General features: G+C 51.3%; 1 protein-coding gene across 1 annotated transcript in view; it reads right to left on the bottom strand.

Moving 5' to 3' along the window:
• Positions 1 to 5,345, bottom strand: part of UBTD2 (ubiquitin domain containing 2) — a 41,615-nt gene extending 36,270 nt beyond the window's left edge. Inside the window, exon 1 of the mRNA XM_021532123.3 lies at positions 5,205 to 5,345. Coding sequence (XP_021387798.1) covers positions 5,205 to 5,274 — 70 coding nt within the window. The 5' untranslated portion in view covers positions 5,275 to 5,345. The remainder of the gene's footprint in view (positions 1 to 5,204) is intronic.
• Positions 5,346 to 20,528: the final 15,183 nt, after the last annotated feature.

Genomic DNA, 20,528 nt, shown 5'->3' with positions numbered 1-20,528 from the left:
TCTATTATTCAACATTCACATGAAAAATAATAGCTATCATGTTACTTGCTGCAATGAGAGTGGATGGCTGCTTTGTGGAGTTTATTCAAGCTGGCAACTAATAATATTTTCCATTTATCAAAAATCTCCAAAGCACAATGACTGTTCAATTTATTGTATTTAGCATTCGGTGAAGGAGGATGTTGTCGTTTTCAACACTGCAATCCCAAACAGAGAAATTAAAATAAATCACTTCATCTAGAAGCCAAACAAACAATTACATGGAGGAACCAGCCAAAAAGGAAACCAAACAGCTTCGTTTGCCAGCCCTTATTAACAGCAAAAATAACACTTTATTTCGGTTTCTGAGAGCTCCTTGTTATCACCTGGAAAACAAAACCGAGTCTCAGTTTACAAATGAAAAGTGTCACAGCAGCAGAGTGACCCGCCAGGAGATGAGCACTTGGGACTGAATTATCAGGGGTTGTCAGCACCCATTCCCAGATCCTAATAATCTCCAGGAGGCTGTGGGTGCCCAGCCCTCAGGAAGTAAGAGTTAAAGGCTACTTTTATTCCACAACCCTAATAAAATCCACACATAACTCTTGTGGAAATCACAGACTCATTTAGGTTGGAAAAGACCTTTAGGATCATCATTAACCCATCACTGTCACCTCTAAACCACATCCCCAGGTGCTCCATCTACACATCCTTTAAATACACCCAGGCATGGAGCAGGAAGGATATGGAGCAAGTTTCAGAGCCATGCTAAGCTTTTTTGGTTATTCCATTAAAAGAAAAAAAAAAACCAAACAAAAACCTGAAACCAAAGCAAACCATACAAAACAGCCCACAAATACACTCAGGCATGGAGCAGGAAGGATTTGGAGCAAGTTTCAGAGCCATGCTAAGCTTTTTCGGTTATTCTATTAAAAAAATCCCCCAAACCAAAATAAACCATAGAAAACACCCCACAATAGGACCTAACAGCAAAAGCCAGCTCTGATTTATCAATATTTTTGTCAACCCTGTATTCCAGACCAGCAGGAACTACCTGAAATCCAGAGGTGCCTCTTTCAGATGGCAGTGAAAAAGCATCCCAGCCTGCACCCAACAGCTCCAACCCACCGAAAAATCCCTCTGGGAGAGTCTTTGTGTGCTCCAGTACAAAAGGGAGGCACCAAATGCTCTCAAGTGCTCAGTCATGAGCTGCTTGTTTAACCCCCCCGTGCCAGCCAAGCAGAGCCCGGCTGTATTAGTGCAATTGTGAGCAACAAATCTCACTGCTTAATATGCAAATTCCCCTGGTCAGTCTTGCAGAGAAGCACCATGAAAGCACTTATTGTGACTTCCAATTAGCCATGTGATACGCAGCCCTGCACAGCACTCAAGGAAAATATTTAAGAAACTGTTGTCCAGTTGCTGAGAGCAGAGGTGGAGCACAATATTTGCCTTTCTCTGAGTTAATGAAGCTCCAGCACTGCATCAAACTCCACGGGAGGAATTGATAGTTTGAATCATCTCCCATTCTGGCAGATTATTTCCACTTGGCCCTGTTCTCACTGCTGGGTGATGGGGGCAGCAGGAAAGAAGACAAATTTCAAACAGAATCAGCATCTTTGCTCCCAAGGAAGGGCGACAAGAACTGCAGAGAGCGTCGTGTCAAGGAGAGCTCAGCAGCAATCAGACAGCTGCAGCCAAAATCCTTAATGTGGAACGACTCATGCTTCCAGCCACTGGATTCCCTGCTTTTCCCTCACTCCACACAAGTCACTGTCTCACTGAGCTTCACCACGTCAGACAAAGTAATATGCAGCTTCTGAGAGGGGTGAGAGTTTGCCACGAGAGAATGAGCAGGTTCCTCCTTTTCCCTCTTGCTGCTCCCCTCAGGAAAGAGAAAAGAAATGGAGGAGCCCTCCAGGAAGGACCTGCCCATGGGGATGGGAGCTGGCACAGCTCTGCTGGTTTTCCTGAACATACCTGATGGACAGGCACTAGGGCAGAGTTTTCCAGCAGTTCATTCCAAGCCCAAAAGCTCACGTGAAGAGGTGACACAGCCTGGGGAGTGGCTGCAGAAGTTATTTCTCCCCTGCTCTCAGCACCCTGCAGGAACTCGGTCACCTTTGGCAGGGCACAGCTGGAGGAGATGCAGTGCTCAGCTCCTGAAACCTTGGGCTGTTAGGTGGGAGACAGCTGAGCTAAAGGGATGATCTGGGGAAAATCTGTGTCTATAAACCAGTTAATGATGCCCTTTAATGACTCCCCAGTAAACCCACCCAGGACACCCACCACAATTTGGTTCTGCTGGGCTATAACATATCAAGCATTGAGACAGGAACTTTTCCTGGTGAAATGAAAACTCGCTAAAAAGAGCAGAGCTAATGAAACAGCTGGTACCAATCTGCAAAGCCCATTTCATTTCCAGCCTGATGGGCAGAGCAGCATCTGTTAAATTCTTGGTGAGGAACAGCCTCCTCCTGCTCCGGTCACCACAAACAGAACTGTGCAATAAGCTGGGCTTTTGATTAGCTCCATCTCACACATGCAGACACACCTGAGGATCCACATCAGCTCTCCTGACACACACAGGCATCCTGACCTTGAAAAATGCCCACAGTAAGAGACAAAAGAAGCACACGTGGCCAGGACATGCCGTCAGCTCTGCCAAGCTGCACACGAGCAACGGGAAGTGCTGGCCACGGACAAAAACACTGAAGAGAATACAGGGATGTGACAAATCCTCCTCTCAACTCCAATAACACAATTGAGCACGATTTTGCCACTCCCTGCTGCCCTGGAATAAATTGAAACTGGGATGAATCAGACTTTGAGAGCTGGCTCTGCTTTCACCCAGCATCGCACACAGCCACTGCTGTCTAATCAAGCTCTCGCAATTCTCCAGGAAACTTTTCCATTCCGGGGAAAAGACAAAGCCTCTCCAAAACAAGTCCATCACTGGCAAGTTAGAATCGGCGTGTTCCAAAACACCTTCCTAGGATTTCAAAACGTTCTGGCCCTGCTCACCGACAGCAATCTGAAAGCGAATGTAGCGGGTTAGGTCACAACCCCGGAGCTGGGGGAAACGAGCCTCACTTGGGTAACAGGAAAAAGTCATCTCTCTGCACAGCTCTGAACTCCAAACCGTGTTCACTTGTGCTTCAGCTGCTTCACTGGCTGATGCCTCCAGACAGAAGCTCCCCTGAGAGAGCAAGTCAGGATTCAGGCTTGCTGAGGGCAGGCTGGCAGAATTTGTGAAGCTCGGAACCAGGGCAGGCTGGACTTCAACACCTGGGGAGTCACGTTTAGAGAAAATACTCAGAGCTTAACCTACCCCCCCCTTCCTCCTTGTGGAGAGGCAGGAACAGATCTGTAGCATTACAAAACAGCCTATTGCACACTGGAGCTGATTGTTTAAGACAGTCCTAAGAAGCTCATCATTCAAGTGAAATTTCAGCGCTTCTCACTTCAGCGAGACAACCTTAAGGAACATTACCCTGAGAGCATGAATCAACACGAGCCAGCTGACACGAATTTCACATCTCTTACATCTTGAAAGCCCAGCTGCTGTTGCAATGCACCAGGCACAATGGGTTATTTAACCCCAGAGCAGCAGAGTGCCATGCCATGCCCTGGCAGGGACACAGAAAGCCTGGATGGAGCCTGCCCACCTCACATGCTGCTCCGGGGAGTGGAATCTGTTTTACAGTATCACCCAAAGCCTGATCATGTTCTTCGATCTCATTCATTCGGTCTCACACGTGAGATAAGAGCAAGGAAATTAAACCGAGCCTATTTCTGTGACATGATCTCACCTCATAACACCACAGCACATCTCAGGACAAGCACCAGTGGAGCTTTTAACGCTATTTTGTGGTCAATATTTTGGGGCATGTGATGATTCCTGCTGTTCTTTGACTGGTCCGTTGTGCTCAGCACTCCTACAGGTTTTTACTGGTTGGTAAATCTGCTCAGTACAGATGCATTTTAGGTAACCCACTTCTTCCCTTTTTACTAATAGAGTAAGGAAGACTCATACTCAAAGCTATAAAATTCCTTTTAATGACACTGATGTGATTAAATCCACAGGAGGTTTTGGAGCCTCCCTCTCCATTCCAAACCCACCTGGATGTGTCCCTGTGTCATCTGCTCTGGATGGCCCTGCCTTAGTAGGGGGGTTGGACTGGACGATCTCCAGAGGTCACCCCCAACCCCAGCTATTCATGGATTCTGTGAAATCCCACATAGTTCTTAGCAGCTGGAATTCTGGTATTTCCATGAACTCTGTCTCTGGCATTAAGCAGCAGATGTTTGGTTCAGATACAACTCCAAGTGCTGCATATTTTTACATTATGGAATGACAGCAAAGTCACTGATGGAAAGAACACCCATCAGCTGGGACATCCGAAACAAAACCAGACTGATAAATAACATTCTGTAAGGCACAGGGGAAAACACAAACCCAGATCAGCAACTCTCCTGAAATCTGTGGACCCTGCATGTGTGAGGACGACTTATAAGTCAAGTGTCCTGTTGGTAGGCTGACTTAAAATGACTATAAAACATACGCAGCTCAGCTGGAGAACACCAGGGGTCCACAAACATTGAGAAAGCAATCATTCAGGCTTTCAGCTGGAGAAAAGCCCGCCGGTGAAAGGCTGCTGACACTGCAGCAGCGTCTGCACGCTGGCTTTGCTGCCCAGGTCGGGCAGCACTCGCACGGAGCGACAGAGCCCACGCTGCTCCATCCAGCATCTCCGCGAATCGCTCCGGTCTCCAGCCGAGGCTGGAGCCAAGCACCTCTCCCGGCTGAAAAACACACCGCAGCACCGCCAGGACCCGAGGAATCCTTTCCCGCACACCGCAAGGAGGAAAACAAACTTCGGGAGCCGCGGGCAGGCCCTTTCCGCAGCCCGGCTTTGTGGCAGCAGGGGCCGCATCCCTGAGCTCCCCCAGCGAGACGGACCCGACCCCGCTCCGGGCACGGCCCGGCACGGCCGCGGAGCGGGGCGGGGGCTGCGCCCTCCGAGCGCCGCCCGGCCCCGGGCAGAGCCGGGGCACGGAGCGGGCACGGAGCGGGCGCGGAGCGGGCACGGAGCGGGCACGGAGCGGGCACGATCCGGGCCGGACGCGGCTCCCCCCGCCCGCCGCAGGCCCCGGCCCGCAGCGCCCGCCCCGGGGTCCCCCCGCGGGCCCCCCGGCCCGGCCCGGCGCGGCGCCCCGCTCACCTCCGGTGCCGTCCGAGTTCTCGTTGAGGCTGCCCGAGGAGTCGTGGTGGGAGCCCACACACCCGCCCATGGGGCCCGCAGACCGCCGCCGAGCCGCCCCCCGCCCCCTCCCCTGCGCCGAGCTCCGCCGCCGGCCGGGCAGGCGCGATGGCAGCGGAGCCGCCCCCGGCACCGAGCGCCGCCCCCGGGGCGCGGCCTGCCCGGCCCGGCCCGCCCGCGGCACCGCCCCGCGGCACCGCCCCGCGGCGGGGACCGGCACCGGCACCGGGAGCGGGACCGGGATCGGCGCCGGGACCGGCACTGGGACCGGGACCGGCACCGAGACCGGCACTGGGACCGGCACCGAGACCGGGACTGAGACCGGGACTGGGACCGGCACCGGGACTGAGACCGGCACCTCCCGCGGCACCGCCCCCGCGGCGGGGACCGGCACCGGCACCGGCACCGAGACCGGCACCGGGACTGAGACCGGGACCGAGACCGGGACTGGGACCGGCACCGGGACTGAGACCGGGACCAGCACCGGCACCGAGACCGGCACCGGGACTGAGACCGGGACCGGGACTGAGACCGGCACAGGGATTGAGACCGGCACCGGCACCGGCACCAGCACCGCCCGCGACACCGCCCCGCCCCGGCGGGGGACCGAGACAGGGACCAGCACCGGGACCGGCACCGGGACCGGCACCGGGACTGAGACTGATACCGCCCGCGGCTCCGCCCCGCCCCGGCGGGGACCGGCACCGGCACCGAGACCCAGACCGGGACCGCCCCGCGCCGCCGTGGGACCGGGACCGGCACCGCCTGGCACCGCCCGCGGGACCGCCCGGCACCGGCACGGCACCGAGACAGGCACTGGCACCGCACCACAGCGGGACTGGGACCGGCACCGCACCGGCACCGCCTCTAGCCCGCGGGACCGTCCCAATACTGTCACAGGGACCGGCACCGGGACTGGGACCGCCCCGACATCAATGTGACACCAGGACCGCCCCGGCACCGACACCGGGACCGCCGGCGGCCCGCGAGACCGCTTCGGCACTGATACCGGCACAGGGACCGGCACCGGGACCGCCTCTGGCCCATGGGACCGCCCCGGCACCGGTACCGACACCAACACCGGCACCAGGATCGGGACCGCCCCGATATCGACACCGACATCGGGACCGCCCCGGCACCGGCACCGGGATGTGGGGCCAGCCCCGTGCCCCCAGCCCAGGCGGGTCCCGCGACCGTGGGTGCCGGGCTGTGCTCATTCCCTGCTCCCCGTGTTCATTCCCTGCTCCCCGTGTTCATTCCCTGCTCCCTGTGCTCATTCCCTGCTCCCTGTGCTCATTCCCTGCTCCCTGTGCTCATTCCCTGCTCCCTGTGCTCATTCCCCACTCCCTGTGCTCATTCCCTGCTCCCTGTGCTCATTCCCTGCTCCCTGTGTTCATTCCCTGCTCCCTGTGCTCATTCCCTGCTCCCCGTGCTCATTCCCTGCTCACTTTGTTCATTCTCTGCTCTCTGTACAGCCTTCGGTTCCCGGTGCCCCGCTGTGCTCTGCCCCATCCCCGAGGAGTTCAAGGATGGAGCTCTGAGTATCCCAGCAGTGAAAGGTGTCTCTGCCCAGGGAACAAAATGATCCACAAAGTCCCTCCCATCCCAAACCGTTCTGGGATTCCGGGATTTTTCACTGCACACAAAGAGAAAGTCCACACTCAGAGTCCACACCCTGCCCCACTACCCAGCCACCCACCCCTGTGTTGTCAGACTGCCAGTTTGCAATAAAAACTAAGCAAACTCTGTGCTTTTTGGTCAATCTGACCAAGCAGGCTTCAGTTCTCTGAGGAGAAAAGTTCAGCTCTTGTGCTCTTGATGCCCAGCTGGGTTATCTCATTTCGGCAGCCATCCCAGCCTGGGACTGGAGAGTTCCAGTTCCTGCACTATCAGATGCACTGGAGCACCTTGGAATAATCAGCAATAAGTCAGAACACTGAAAAATGGGAGCAGAGAGTGCAAAAAATAAAGCCTGGTAACAGACTGTGCTCTGGGTTCCCCACACACTCTGCTATACACAGCAGCTTCATGTTCTTGTACACAGAGCAGCACAAAACAAAACTCAAGCTGAGCATATTTTTCCTCCATAAAGATGACATTGCAAACGTGTTTTTTGGAATTAAGATAGCATAGCTGTTTGTAGAGTTTCAAGTCACCAGAGTGAAGAGAACTAATGGACAAAAGTGTTTTTCTGCCATTAATTCCCTACATAATCTTCATACCCAAAGCCCAGGCAGCCTTTGGGAAGGCTCTTGTGTTGATAATTAAAATCCCAAACGTATGAGATAAGCTGAGTGCCAAATGCTGAGCATTTTGTCATCTGAGAACAAAAAGGCACAGGGCTCATCTGCTTTATTGGGTCCAAATGGGAAGGTCAGGCCTGGTAAAAAAGCCTTAAGAACAATTATTAGAGTCTGAGCACATGCCCACTAATTACAACAAAAGCAAAAACTCCTTGTGTGTGCAGACATTTAAACCAGATCAAGGAACCCCACAGAGCTCAGTTGTTTTCAGATTTTATTTGAGGGAGTTTGCCCATATATACACTGTATGATCAAAGGTGTTGCAGAGTCACAAAATCAGGTTGGAAAAGAGCTCCAAGACCACAGAGTGCCACCTGTGTCCTATGCCCACCTTGTCCCCACAGCACTGAGTGCCACCTCCAGGTGACACCTGCAGGGATGAACACTCCCAACCTCCCTGAGCATCCCATTCCAAAGCCTGAGATATGTCAGGCTAGGGGCGGGGAAGGATTGAATATTATTTATTCAAAACTGTAGGAAATTTGGAAGACAGTTGCAAATTTTCCTGGGAGTAGGTGTTGATGTATTTTATCATCAGAGCATGTAACTCTGCAAGGAAATCATGGCTTGTGGGGAGGCACTTGGGAGGATATCTGGATATCTGCTGCCCAGTGAGATCCCAAAACTGGTGGAAATCCAACGTGACTCTGTTCCATAACAGGATGGCTGCAGGACTGTGGGCTGGTGTGGGAAAGTCTGTCCCCACCAGCCAGCAGTCTGCTGGTGGAGCCTTGGAAAAACACACCAGAGCTTGTTATTCTGCCTGGCTGGGACTGAACTCTCTCACTGGATACCTCATTGCTCTCTCCCACAGGGTATGGAGCACATAAATAAGTGTTTGTGTGCATACAAGCACTCAGGATGGGCCAAAGTGAATATTTACAGCCTGACCCCACGGATCAGGATGTACTTGCATTGCACTAACAAAGCACTGAATTAAAAACAAACGTTTTTCTAAATGGATTGTTTCTTTTGAAGGTTATTCCTCCTCAAAATGAGTTTGCCTGAGCTTTGCAAGCAGTTTCTGCACCTCAGCCTCAGCTCTGCTCCAACACTCACTGTGGCCTTGGAGAAGTCAGTAACCTTGGCTGCAGTGTTTCTATCAGAGCTCAGTGTTTGTCTGCACATCACTTGGGGGTATGGCCAGGATTAATTAATTCTTGCTCTTTATGACTTGCTAACTGCCTGCAATGCGCAGGATGTAAAACCTTGAACATCAAAAGCAAATTTTCACAATTAAAGGGTGCCATGGATTGCCTGTTCCATGGAGGTACCACTGACCTGCGTGGCTGGGATTATTTGGGGGTCACAAACCCTCCAGTGCCAACAGCTGGAGGATTTTCTCATGGCCCAAATCCTACTGGACTGTGCTGTGCTGGGAGGGATGGGGTTTGTGGTGTGTTAAAGTCCCTGGGGAGATCTCCACGTGCACTGGGTTGGAGCAGGAGGCACCAGGATGATCCCAGGGATGGAGCAGCTCTGCTGGCAGGAAAGGCTGGCACAGCTGGGATTGTTCACCTGCACAGGAGGAGCTTTGGGCTGAGCTGAGGGTGGCCTTGCAGGGCCTGGAGGAGCCCCAGGAAACCTGGAGAGAGACTTTACAAGAGCCTGGAGGGACAGGACAAGGGGGATGGATTCAAACTGACAGAGAGCTGGGTTTGATGGGGTAATGGAAAGGAATTGTTTCCTGTGAGGGTGGGCAGGCCCTGGCATGGAGAAGCTGTGGCTGCCCCTGGATCCCTGGAAGTGTCCCAGGCCAGGTTGGACAGGGCTTGGAGCAGCCTGGGACAGTGGAAGGTGTCCCTGTCATGGCGAAGGGATTGGAAGATTGGATGATCTTTAAAGTCCCTTCCCACCATGGCTCTGTGATTGTCAGTTTATTCCCCATATAACCCTATATAATGCAATATTTCCTGCACTTGGCCAGATTTCCTCCCCAGCTGGGCTCTCGCTGTTTGCTCGCAGTGGTGGTGGTGGGTTTTGCCATCACATGATGATCCAGAGTGATAAATCCCTGCTCTCTGATGATTCAGCTCTGTGTGGGAACAAGGATGAGATGCTGACAAATTGCATCAGCGCTGAAACTTCTCTCTCAGGCATCCATCCACATTTTGATTTTTAGCAGTGCTGCCCAGGACAGCGCTATCAAAGTCTTCACACTGTAAATGAAAGTCTTCCCAGATTCCTGCCATCCTGCTTTTGACAGCTGGGAAGGGGAGACACGGCTGATGAGGTTATCAGCCAAAGGTCCCACAGGAAGCAGGAGCAGGAGAGAACCGTGGAGTCCAACTGCTCATTCTCCTCCTCAGAGAGTCTGAAGAGATTCAGCAATTTGCTATTTTCAGATTTATTTCCCCATGGCTCTTCCTGAAAGCTGCTGAGGCTGTAGCTTCGTTTTCACAGGCTGGAGGTTTCCCTGCACAGCATTTCTGTTTGGATGTGGTTTTTAGGAATGCTGGCTCCCATTCCAAACTTTCCACCAGCAACTTTTAGGCTGGTTCCAATCCCATCTAATCCATCCCTTCCCCAAGTGGCTGGTAGCAATCTCCACCACCCAGAGGCAGCAAAGCTGTGTCAAAATGATGTGAAACCAGGCAGGGTTTGTTTTCCTGGAAGGGCCAAGGAGAGAAAAGTGCACAGAGGAATTCCTGTGGCTGAGGAACCCCAGCAGACCCAGAAGATCCCGAGCTGGCCAGGAATGAACAGAGTGAGGGCTGTGGGTGTCCTCCAGCATCCCTTCAGCACAACCCCCACTCCTGGAGCCTTGGCACACACCTCTGCTGCAGGGAATGCCAGCAGGGAATTCCTGAGGGAATTTCCAGACTCGGGTTATTGCTGTGAAGAGCAAAGTGGAGTTTCTCTCCTGATCTCTGCAAAGCCCTGCACCTACTCCTGGGGACTGCTTGGGGTTCTTAATCTCTCTCTGTTAATAACAGAAGGAAAAATCACGATTCCACTTGCTTTAAATGGTCTGAAGTTTTGATTTCAATTGCTGGAGAAAAGGGATCGCTGAAAAGGCTAAAAATCCCTTTTAATGCGCAGCTTCAGCAATGGTGGCAGGAATCTCTGGAAGGGGTGGATTCCACTGCAAGAACCAGGCTGGATGGGCTTGGAGCAACCTGGGCTAGCGGAAGGTGTCCCTGCCCCTGGCAGGGCTTGGAATGAGATGATCTTTAAGGTCCCTTCCAACCCAAACCATTCCACGATTTTGCTTTGTCACATCAGGCAGGTTTTGCTAATCAAAATATGTTAAAAAAAAAAAAAAAAAAAGAAAAAAGAACCTTGACTGCTAAAGCAACAAAAGTGAAACACTGCTTCCCTCCTGTGGTGACCTGATTGCACAGCGAGACGCTGCCACAATTAACGTGATTTTTAACAACTATTATCATGATTGTGATGCACGTGCAGCCAGGCAGTCGCTCACAGCCCGCTGTCCTTGTCACAGCCCTGGACTGACATTTCCAAAGCAGAACACCGAGCCCGCCTCTGGCTGCTCAGCCAGGCTGGAAGCCCTGAGAACTTTATCCCCTCCTGAGCTGCTCTTGGTGGCCAAGGTCTCCCCTTTCAGCTGCCTTTGAGTGGATTCTCTGCCTGGCTGGGTGCAGGAGTGTTCTGTGTCACTAAATAATGAAAGGGCCGAGGGGACAAAGGCAGCACACGAGGATGGGGCTCCCAAGCCTTGGCACGTTCCCAGTGCAGCAGGAGCTGGGTCACTGAGCCAGCACAGGGCACAGCCACACTGTGGTGATGCCATTTCTGCCTTTCCTGCTGTCCTGGTATTCGTTTTGTGTTGTAGAAATGTTTTATTAATATCTGGGAGCTGACATCTCCACCTGAAGGGTCCAAGGCCAGGTTGGATGCAGCTCTGAGCAAGCTGGGATAGTGGAAGGTGTCCCTGCCCGTGGTAGGGGTTGGAGTTGGGTGATCTTTAAGGTCCTTTCCAACCCAAATCGTTCTTTGACTCCATGCCACTGAAGTTTGGATTTAGGATGTGCTTTGCTGTAGGAAAGGAACATAGCAGGGATGTCACAAAAATATCTGTGGTCATGAGTAAGTGGGAACAAATAAGGCAAGAGATTTGGAATTATTTTTTTTTTCCCTTCTGAAGGGATGCACAATCAATGGCGACAGGATAAGTCAGGGATGATAAAAGTACAATATTTTTAATTCTCTGAGACAACCAACGATAGGAGGAGAGGAAATTACCTCAGGCTGGGCCAGGACAGGCTCAGGGTGAATATCAGCAGGAATTTCCCCATGGAAAGGGTGCTCAGGCACTGGAACTGCCCAGGGAGGTTTGGATCCCATCCCTGGAGTGTCCCAGGAAGGGCTGGAGGTGGCACTGGGTGCTCCGGGCTGGGGACAGGATGGATGGGCTGGGAGGGTTTTCCCAACCTGAATAATTCTGGGATTCTGAGCAGAGAGTGAAAGAAATGTGCAACACCCAAACCACACTTCTATTCCAGCTTTGAGCTCATGAATACCAAAAATTTCTCAGGGAGAGAAGTTTGTGAGTTGCCTTGTTCCTGTTCCTGGATTTTTAGCTCAGCTTCCCCAAAGTGAAGCATTTGAAATCAAAGAGCTATTCCTAGACAGAATATCCAGACAGCCTTCTCACTCAGGACTGGAAATTGGGTTCATTTGAGGAGAAATCAGCCAGGTTTTGGCGGGAGGAGAAGGAAGGGTGGAAAAAGAAACATTCTCCCTCCTGTCATAATGCTTTTGATAAAATTAAAGCTGCAGCAGATGGTGATGGTACAGGCTAATGTTCCCATATGGCAGGATCAATCAGGCAAGGAATATGCTGCTCTAAGAGACGTGTGAAACTGATGGATGCTAATATTCCAAATATTTTAGCTTTGGATCTTGAGCATTCTCCCAAGCTGGGGAGCTGGAAGAAGATCCTCGTTCTCAGGAAGGGTTTGCCTGGACTGCAGTTGTGCTTTGGTGGGATATTCATTCCTTCTCTCTGTCCTCAGCTGGCTGAGCTCCTGCTGTGCTCCTGCCTGGGGCTGAGGGCAGGGGCTCAGCCAGGGGGGAAATGGAGATGGGAAAAGGAGCAGGAAGGGAAATGGAGATGGGAAAAGGAGCAGGAAGGGAAATGGAGATAGGGAAAGGAGCAGGAAGGGAAATGGAGATAGGGAAAGGAGTAGGAACATAAATGGAGATGGGAAAAGGAGCAGGGACAGATATGGAGACAGGGAAAGGAGCAGGAAGGGAAATGGAGACAAGGAAAGGAGCAGGATGGGAAATGGAGATGGGAAAAGGAGCAGGAAGGGAAATGGAGATGGGAAAGGAACAGGAAAGGAAATGGAGATGGGAAAAGGAGCAGGAAGGGAAATGGAGATAGGGAAAGGAGAAGGAAGGGAAATGGAGATGGGAAAACGAGCAGGATGGGAAATGGAGATGGGAAAAGGAGCAGGAAGGGAAATGGAGATGGGAAAGGAACAGGAAAGGAAATGGAGATGGGAAAAGGAGCAGGAAGGGAAATGGAGATGGGAAAAGGAGCAGGAAGGGAAATGGAGACAGAGAAAGGAGCAGGAAGGGAATTGGAGATAGAAAGGAGCAGGGACAGAAATGGAGATGGGAAAAGGAGCAGGGACAGAAATGGAGATGGGAAAGGAGCAGGGACAGAAATGGAGATGGGAAAAGGGACAAGGTCTCACTGCACAGGCAGGGCAGGGCCACTGTCACTGCCAGGTGCTCCTTATTCCACAGGGTTTGGGACATCCTAACAGAGACTGTCAGGGTCCTGGTCCACACTGTCCCTGCAGAAGTTCTTTTCTACCTAGAGAAAAACCAAGAATTATTCCCAGCTCTTAGTTCCTAATCCTGACAGGCAGTGTTCAGAGCTGAATTATTTTGTGAATGATTCACTTTTATAGGACTGAGCTGAGCATGGAAATGGGGGAAACACCCCCAAATCCCAACCTGAACAACCCCCAGCGTGGCAGGACAAATTCACACTGAGCTGTTGGATGATTTCACCTGGCTGGACATCGAAATCTTATCTCTTCTTATCACTCTCGTCTCTGAGGAGCTTATTGCATGTGAGATGTGCCTCTGCTGAGTGGTGGAATTGCATCAGGGATGCTAAACTTGTGTCAAAATCTGTCTGGAGCTTTGGATTTTGATATTAAACATCAAACCCAATAATGACAAGGAGAGATCCTGGCTGTGAGCACTGTTGTTTGCTGGACACGGCCTCGGGGCGTGGAATAGGATCCCATTGTTGTATTCCCAATAAACAAAGGCAGATTCTCCTCGTGCCTGATTAGATGGGCTTTGTATGAGTGGAGGAAAATCAAGTCTGTGTGGGACAGAGCTCAGTGTGAGGGATCCTCCTGGGCCAGCCCTGCTGGGGACGTGACCTCCAGGGCGTGTGAGGGGGACAAAGAGCCACGTTGGAGAATCCATGGATTCACAGGGATAAACATCACTTTAATCTCAATTTTACTCCCAGCAGTTTAAACTGAAGGGATGCAGAGGCTGGGGTGACTCTGCAGGGTTGGGAACCTCGAAGGGAGACAGTTCAGGAGTGGTGCTCAGGAGGGATCTCCAGTATTCCTGCAGGAAAATTCCCTGTCGTGATGAACGAGGAAGCCTGGATTTGGGACAGCTCCCATCCCACCTGCAATGTGCTGGTCAGAGAAACCCACGACAGGAAACACCTGAAGAGATGGGAAAATGGTTTAAATATTGGCATTTATGGCATGAGGGCATCCTATTCCTGCCCATGGAAAAATTAAAGACTTCTTAAATCAGTGCTTCAGGCCCCTTGCTGCTGGCTCTAGAACACGCTCGTTTTTGGGAATGGGAGCTGTGAGTGGCCATTCCTGGGGTGTCCTTTGTCATTTGGTGTCACCAGTGCTCCATACCAGGTCCCAGGCCTGGCTGGTGTCACAGAATCCCAGGGTCACTGAGGCTGGAAAAGCCCTCCCAGATCATGGAGTCCACCCTGATCCCCACCTTGTCCCCAAGGCACCCAGTGCCACCTCCAGCCCTTCCTGGGACACTCCAGGGATGGGATCCAAACCTCCCTGGGCAGTTCCAAGGCCTGAGCACCCTTTCCATGGGGAAATTCCTGCTGATGCCCACCCTGAACCTGTCCTCACCCAGCCTGAGGCTGTTCCCTCTCATCCTGGATGTCCCCCTGGCTGTCCCCTCCTGTCAGGAGCTGTGCAGAGCCACAAGGTCTCCCCTGAGCCTCCTTTTCTCCAGGATGAACCCCTTCCTGCTCCCTCAGGAATTCTCCAGCCCCTTCCCAGCTCCTTTCCCCTCCCTGGGCACTCTCCAGCCCCTCCAGGTCCATCTTGCCCTGAGGGCCCAGAACTGGTGGTTCTGGTCACACTCAAGGTGTGACCTCACCACAGCAGCTCTCCCCTCAAACATTCCTTTTTAATGCATAAACCTTGGAAAAAATACATGTTCTTTGTCAAAAATAATATAATAATAAAAAATAATCTCAGAGCTTCCACCATCTGTCAATGTCAAAAGTATCTGCTCACGCTGAAATCAGAAAAGAAGCCCTCTGAGCCCAGGCAGAAGAGATGAAGTCATTTGTGTCCCCATCCTTCCAGCGAGGCTTTGTTCCTTATCTCTCCTTTTGCATCCGTACATTTGATTTTTCCTGCCTAAGCCTGGGATTCTGCGCTTGTCCTCGGCGAGTTTCAGCCCACAGACCTCATCCCATTATCCTGAACAATCTGAATTCAGGAGCTGCTCTCTGTGTTGTTCCAACACCTCCCAGCTCATAAAGCTGCATTATCTCTGCTATCAGACCAATCAGTTATTAATGGGTATGAACAGAACAAGCAGCTCCAGCTCCACCTGGATTGGGGGCTGCATTTTCTCCTGCTGAGGCACTGAAATTACAGGGCTTTTTTCATGTTTCTATTTTGATCCCATGGCCCTGATTTGCTCACGAGGCTGCCGTGCAATCCTGAGTACACAGATTTTTACATCCAGGATATCTCGCATCTGCTTCTCCCCTGTCCATCAGGCTGTTACTCTGTCAGGCGAGGAAATGAGATTGATTTGAGGTGATTTGCTCCTGAGAAAGTCATGCTGGTTATTTTATTTTTATTTCCCCTGTAATTTTATTAACCCTTTGAGGTGTTTATATTGATTATTTCATCAGTTGACCCAGGATCTTTCCAAGAAATGGAGCTGGGCTGGCTGAGGGATCACTCTTTTCCTCCTTTTTCAAATCCAGGGCACTGTTTATTCCTCCTGCCACCACCTTCTCATAGATCCTCACTAATGCCTCAGAAATTCCCTTGGATGGTTCACAGGCGCTGTGGGATGAATTCCAGCAGCTCTGCTGATGTCAGGACACCCACACACTTCCATGTATTAGTATTCCCTGTTTTCCAGGTGTATTCCAGCCTGGCTTCAGCTCCTCTCTAGCACCAGGTGAGGGAAAACGATGGAACAAATCAGATTTTCTCCAAAACAGAGCCCACACAAAGACAGGAGAGTGCCTGTGCAAGGAGCTGGGAAATCTTGGCCTCCACGTCACAGGAATGGTGCCTCTGCCACAGATCTGCAGGAAAAATGAGGCTGTGGCTTTGCAGAATTATCTCTAGGCCAGGGATGATCTCCTGATGCTCCCCTGAGGTGCAACCACGCTTGTCAGGCTGCTGAGTGGGCAGGGGCTTGGGATGCTCCTTGAGATGTTGGCCATGGACCCAAACTGGCCTGAGGGTGACGCCTCAGGTTTTGGATTTTATATTTTTCACATTCTGAGCTGCTTCAGTGTGTGGGTCTGGGATTCACATCAGGGGATGCTGAGCTCCCTGCACAGAGTAGAGACAATTCCTGCTCCAGCTGGGCACCAAGGACAAATGATCCAAATCTCAGCCCAGGAGCACAAACACCGTGGGCTGGAGAGAGGAAAACAAGCAGGATGGGACTGATGGGCTGAAGCTGGAATAGGACAATGAACTCCAAGGTGCCAATGGAGCAGAACTGATCACAGGGAGAGACCCGTGAGTGGCTGGGGATTTTGGGACCATTTTGGTTCATCTTGGGTTCATTTTGTGCCATTTTGGTTCACCTTGGGTTCATTTTGTACCATTTTGGTTCACCTTGGGTGCAGCCCTGGCTGGGCTCTTGTGCTGCCCAAGGTGCATCCATTGAGGAGATCTTTTAATAAATCCCTGCTTTATTCTGTAACTCTGCCAGCTTCTGTTCCAGCTCAGCCTTCCCCAAGGCATCAAGAGATGTCTGGGAGCCACAGAAGGGTGTGGAGCTGCATCCAAGGATTTCTGGAAGCTTGGAACTTGCAGGAGGGACTTTGAGAAGGAGTTGGAAAATCCAAGCACAGAGTTGGGCTGGGGACCCACTGGTTTGGGGGTTAATTCCTGTTCCATGTTACGACCTGCAAAAAAGAATTCAAGAATTCTCTGCATCTTTATTTGGGCTTGCTTTTGCTGGTCTGAACTCAACAAACTCACAGGGAAATGTGAAATGAGAGATCCTGACTCGGAACCCTGAGCCTGGGACACTCCACATCTTCATTTGGGTGCTTAATCTGGATCACAGAGGCCCCTGACTGAAAAAAACAAAGTGTGAATTACCATTGGGCAGGCAGAGCCTGGTGTCAGCTTGCAATTTCCAAGTAGTTTATTTCCTTTATTAATTATTAACTGCCAACCTGTCAGGAATACATTTACAAAGACAAAATTAGATCATGCTCGTACCTTTTCGAACAATTCAGCTTTTTATTAAATTTCCATCCAGGAGGAGACTTTATGCTGATGAAATTATTTGAGGGACTATTAAAAAGATCTATAAAAATCCCAGTTCAGTGCAGCAGAAAGAGGAAGGTTTATGAGATTTGTGAGAAAGCATTTATCACCTGGAAACATGCCCCAGGTAGCTCAATCCAGTCTGCTTTTAATTTAACTGCTCAAAAGTGACTGGATGTCTTTTTGTTCCTACTTAAATCACCCGAAGTAATTACAGAGCAGGACTTCCATCTCATTAAGCTTCAGACCACTAGAGAGAGCCAGACTAAAGTTAATGCCCGGTTGTGCAGCCTGAAATGGGAACCAAGGCTCAGATCAGGAGATTCAGAGCAAATAAATCAAAATTTGTATCAGAATCTGTGCTCAGAGCTCCTGCCTGGGGGCTCAGGGTGGAGCTGCTTCACCCAACAGGCCAAGGGTGGCTTCTCTGCCCTGGAAATTTGGATCCCTCCGTGTCAGATCCTGCAAATGCTTTGGGAATTCTGCCCTTAGGAGGCTCCAGCATCACCCAGTTCTAGTCCTGGGGCTCTCAAGCAGCTAAATTCCTTCATTTATTATTACAATATTTTCTTTCTTTTCAATTCCAAGGTGATTTTCTGTGGCTAGGGAGCTCTCTAATATCACATCAGCTATGCCAGTAACGTGTGCTATGTTTAACAATTATTACTAATATCTAACATCTATGTTGGACAGTGTGTCCCTACCTTAAAACAACAGAAAAGTGTCACCATCACACCAAGACATGGAGGGCAAGGAGAACAAGAAGAAGGTCAGGACATGCCCAAATCCCTCCATCTTGTACACCCTGAACCCCTTATCTTAAAAACCCCAAAATTCTACTTTTTCACCCTCTGTTAATTCAACTACCACACTACTCAAACCCCTGTGGCTCGTAATTCCTCACACAGAGTTGCCAGCTTTTTCCACAGGCTAAAATGGAAGCCACGGGTGGTTTTGCCTTCATGCCAGGGTGTCTGAGCCCCCTGGCAGGCTCTGGGGCAGCCAGGGCAGCTGAGGGATGTGCTGGTTCTGCCACCCCAGGCTGATAAACACTCTGCTGAAGGATGGTTTTTCCACTTTGCCAGGCAGCAGAGAAAAGGCTCTCCTGCCACTCCTGGAGCCAGGCAGTGCCGTGCACTTAGTGGGCTTTGGGGAGCAAAGCATAAATATTTCAGAAGGGTGCTTTAATAAGTGTTTGTTTGCTCAGGAGCTGTTGATTCCTTCTTGGGGAGTTGCTATGGTAAAACCACGTTGGTTTAAACAGGAATAATGATTCTCTCCTCATGTCTGGGTCTGTGGGAGCTCCTGCAGATCCCCGTGTCACCAGAAAGGGGACGGCTCTGGGAAGAAGGGGATGCAAGGGCAGAATTTGTTTGGTTTTCTGAGCGTGTTCTGGTACTGCCTGTGCCAGGAGAGAACTGAGGAGTAGGAGAAGGAGCTGCAGGAAAGATGCAGAGAGGCTTTGCAAGGGATGGAGTGCCAGGACAAGGGGGAATGGATTCAAACTGAGAGTCTCCTTCTTGTGTAGGAGAATCGGGGCTTCAAAACTCACCACTGAGCACAGGACTTTGCATTCCATCCTCTCAGCACGTTATTCCTGGATTTAGGAACACCCAATCCGCCCAGGGGGCAGAGATGGGGAATGTGCTCTGCTCCAGCATCTTTAGGAAAGGAGCTGGAGCTGATGGAGGTGGTGGGGTTGCTGATTTGCTGATTAAATCCATCCCAGGTTGGATTTTAGCCTTCCCTGCTGCCCTGCATCCTCCTCCTTTTCCACAGCACCCTGCAGAGAGCAAAAAGGATAGATTTTTATCTGATGAAACTTCTTCCGATTTTCTGAGCATGCTGTGGTCAGATTTTGTCTGATTTTCTGAGCACTTTGTGGTACTGCCTGTTCCAGACTTCGTGTCAGAGAAGAGAGGCTTCAAAACTCACCACTGAGCACAGGATTTTGCATTCCATCCTATCAGCACGTCATCCCTGGATTTAGGAACACCCAATCCCCCCAGGTGGCAGAGATGAGGGATGTGCTCTGCTCCAGCATCTTTAGGAAATGAGCTGGTGCTGGAGAACTGCTGCCAAAAAGCACAATAGGCACAGACTAAACAGGGTACAGCAAAGAGCCAAAAATAGAAGGGCTGCCTTAGGTAAGGGACTGCCAGGCTGTGCCACCTCAGCTCAAACCTGTCTTTGTGCCTTTGTGCCACAGATTGCAGCCTCTCTCACTCCTCAGGAGCGCTGCTCAGCAGCAGCACACAGCCCTGTGGCCCCAAAAACACCCCCAGAGCTTAGCGAGGCGCTGCTAAATCCTGGCCAGGAGAGGGGATGGCCTTTGTGGTGCTGAGGGGGTTGGCATGGGAACGGGAGCTCATCACACGGCGTGTCCTTTCTCTCTCAGCAGCAGGGAACTTGCCGTGCTCGGCCCCAAAACCAGGCTGGAGGAAATGCTCAGAATGCCAGGGGAGAGAGAGGGGCCAGGCTGCTCCCCTGGCTGCTCCCCATTTGTGTTCCTGCTCTGTGCCACGGGGAAACGGGAGCTGGCACATCCAGCCTGGGCTGCAGGATGTTTCTTTGCAATTCCACGGTGATTTCCTGTGGCTAGGGAGCTCTCTAATATCATATCAGCTATGCCAGGGGGAAAAAAAAACCAACCAAGGTGATCAGAGGCATCGAGCAGCATGGTAAGGAATGGCCTTGGGGCTTGGTTATACCAACAACTCCCAGGGCACAGCCAAAAATACAGTTTTGTCCTCATGATGCTCTGGGTGAAGTCCTGGAGAACAGGAAAAGTCACTCCACTGTTGTTTCCCTCTGCTGCAGTTGGCAAAATCACCCTTGATGTGTTTGAGGCAGAGCTGGGCAAGAAATTTCCAAGTGAATCTGGGGACAGAACACAGGACAATGTCCTGAGGGCTCTCAGGGTATCAGAACCTGAGATAACAGAATTTGTGGAAATTCCTCACCAATAGCACTGTTTGGTTTTGGTTTTGGGTTCTTTTTTTGACAGAACAGGTCCGTTTACTCAGACAGAACTTTTTGTGGGAAAAGTTCCCACGAGATTCCCAAAAGCATTGTTAAACCTCAGGTTTGGAGCTGGGAATGCTCCGGGATAGGATTTTCTGAGGGATTTGCTGATTAAATCCATCCCAGGTTGGATTTTAGCCTTCCCTCCTGCCCAGCACCCTGCAGAGAGCAAAAAGGTCACTGGGAAACCTGGATGTGTTTTCCAT

Source organism: Lonchura striata, chromosome 15 (assembly GCF_046129695.1).
Source record: "Lonchura striata isolate bLonStr1 chromosome 15, bLonStr1.mat, whole genome shotgun sequence".
NCBI lineage: Eukaryota > Metazoa > Chordata > Aves > Passeriformes > Estrildidae > Lonchura > Lonchura striata.
This window is presented reverse-complemented; position numbering and strand designations above follow the sequence as displayed.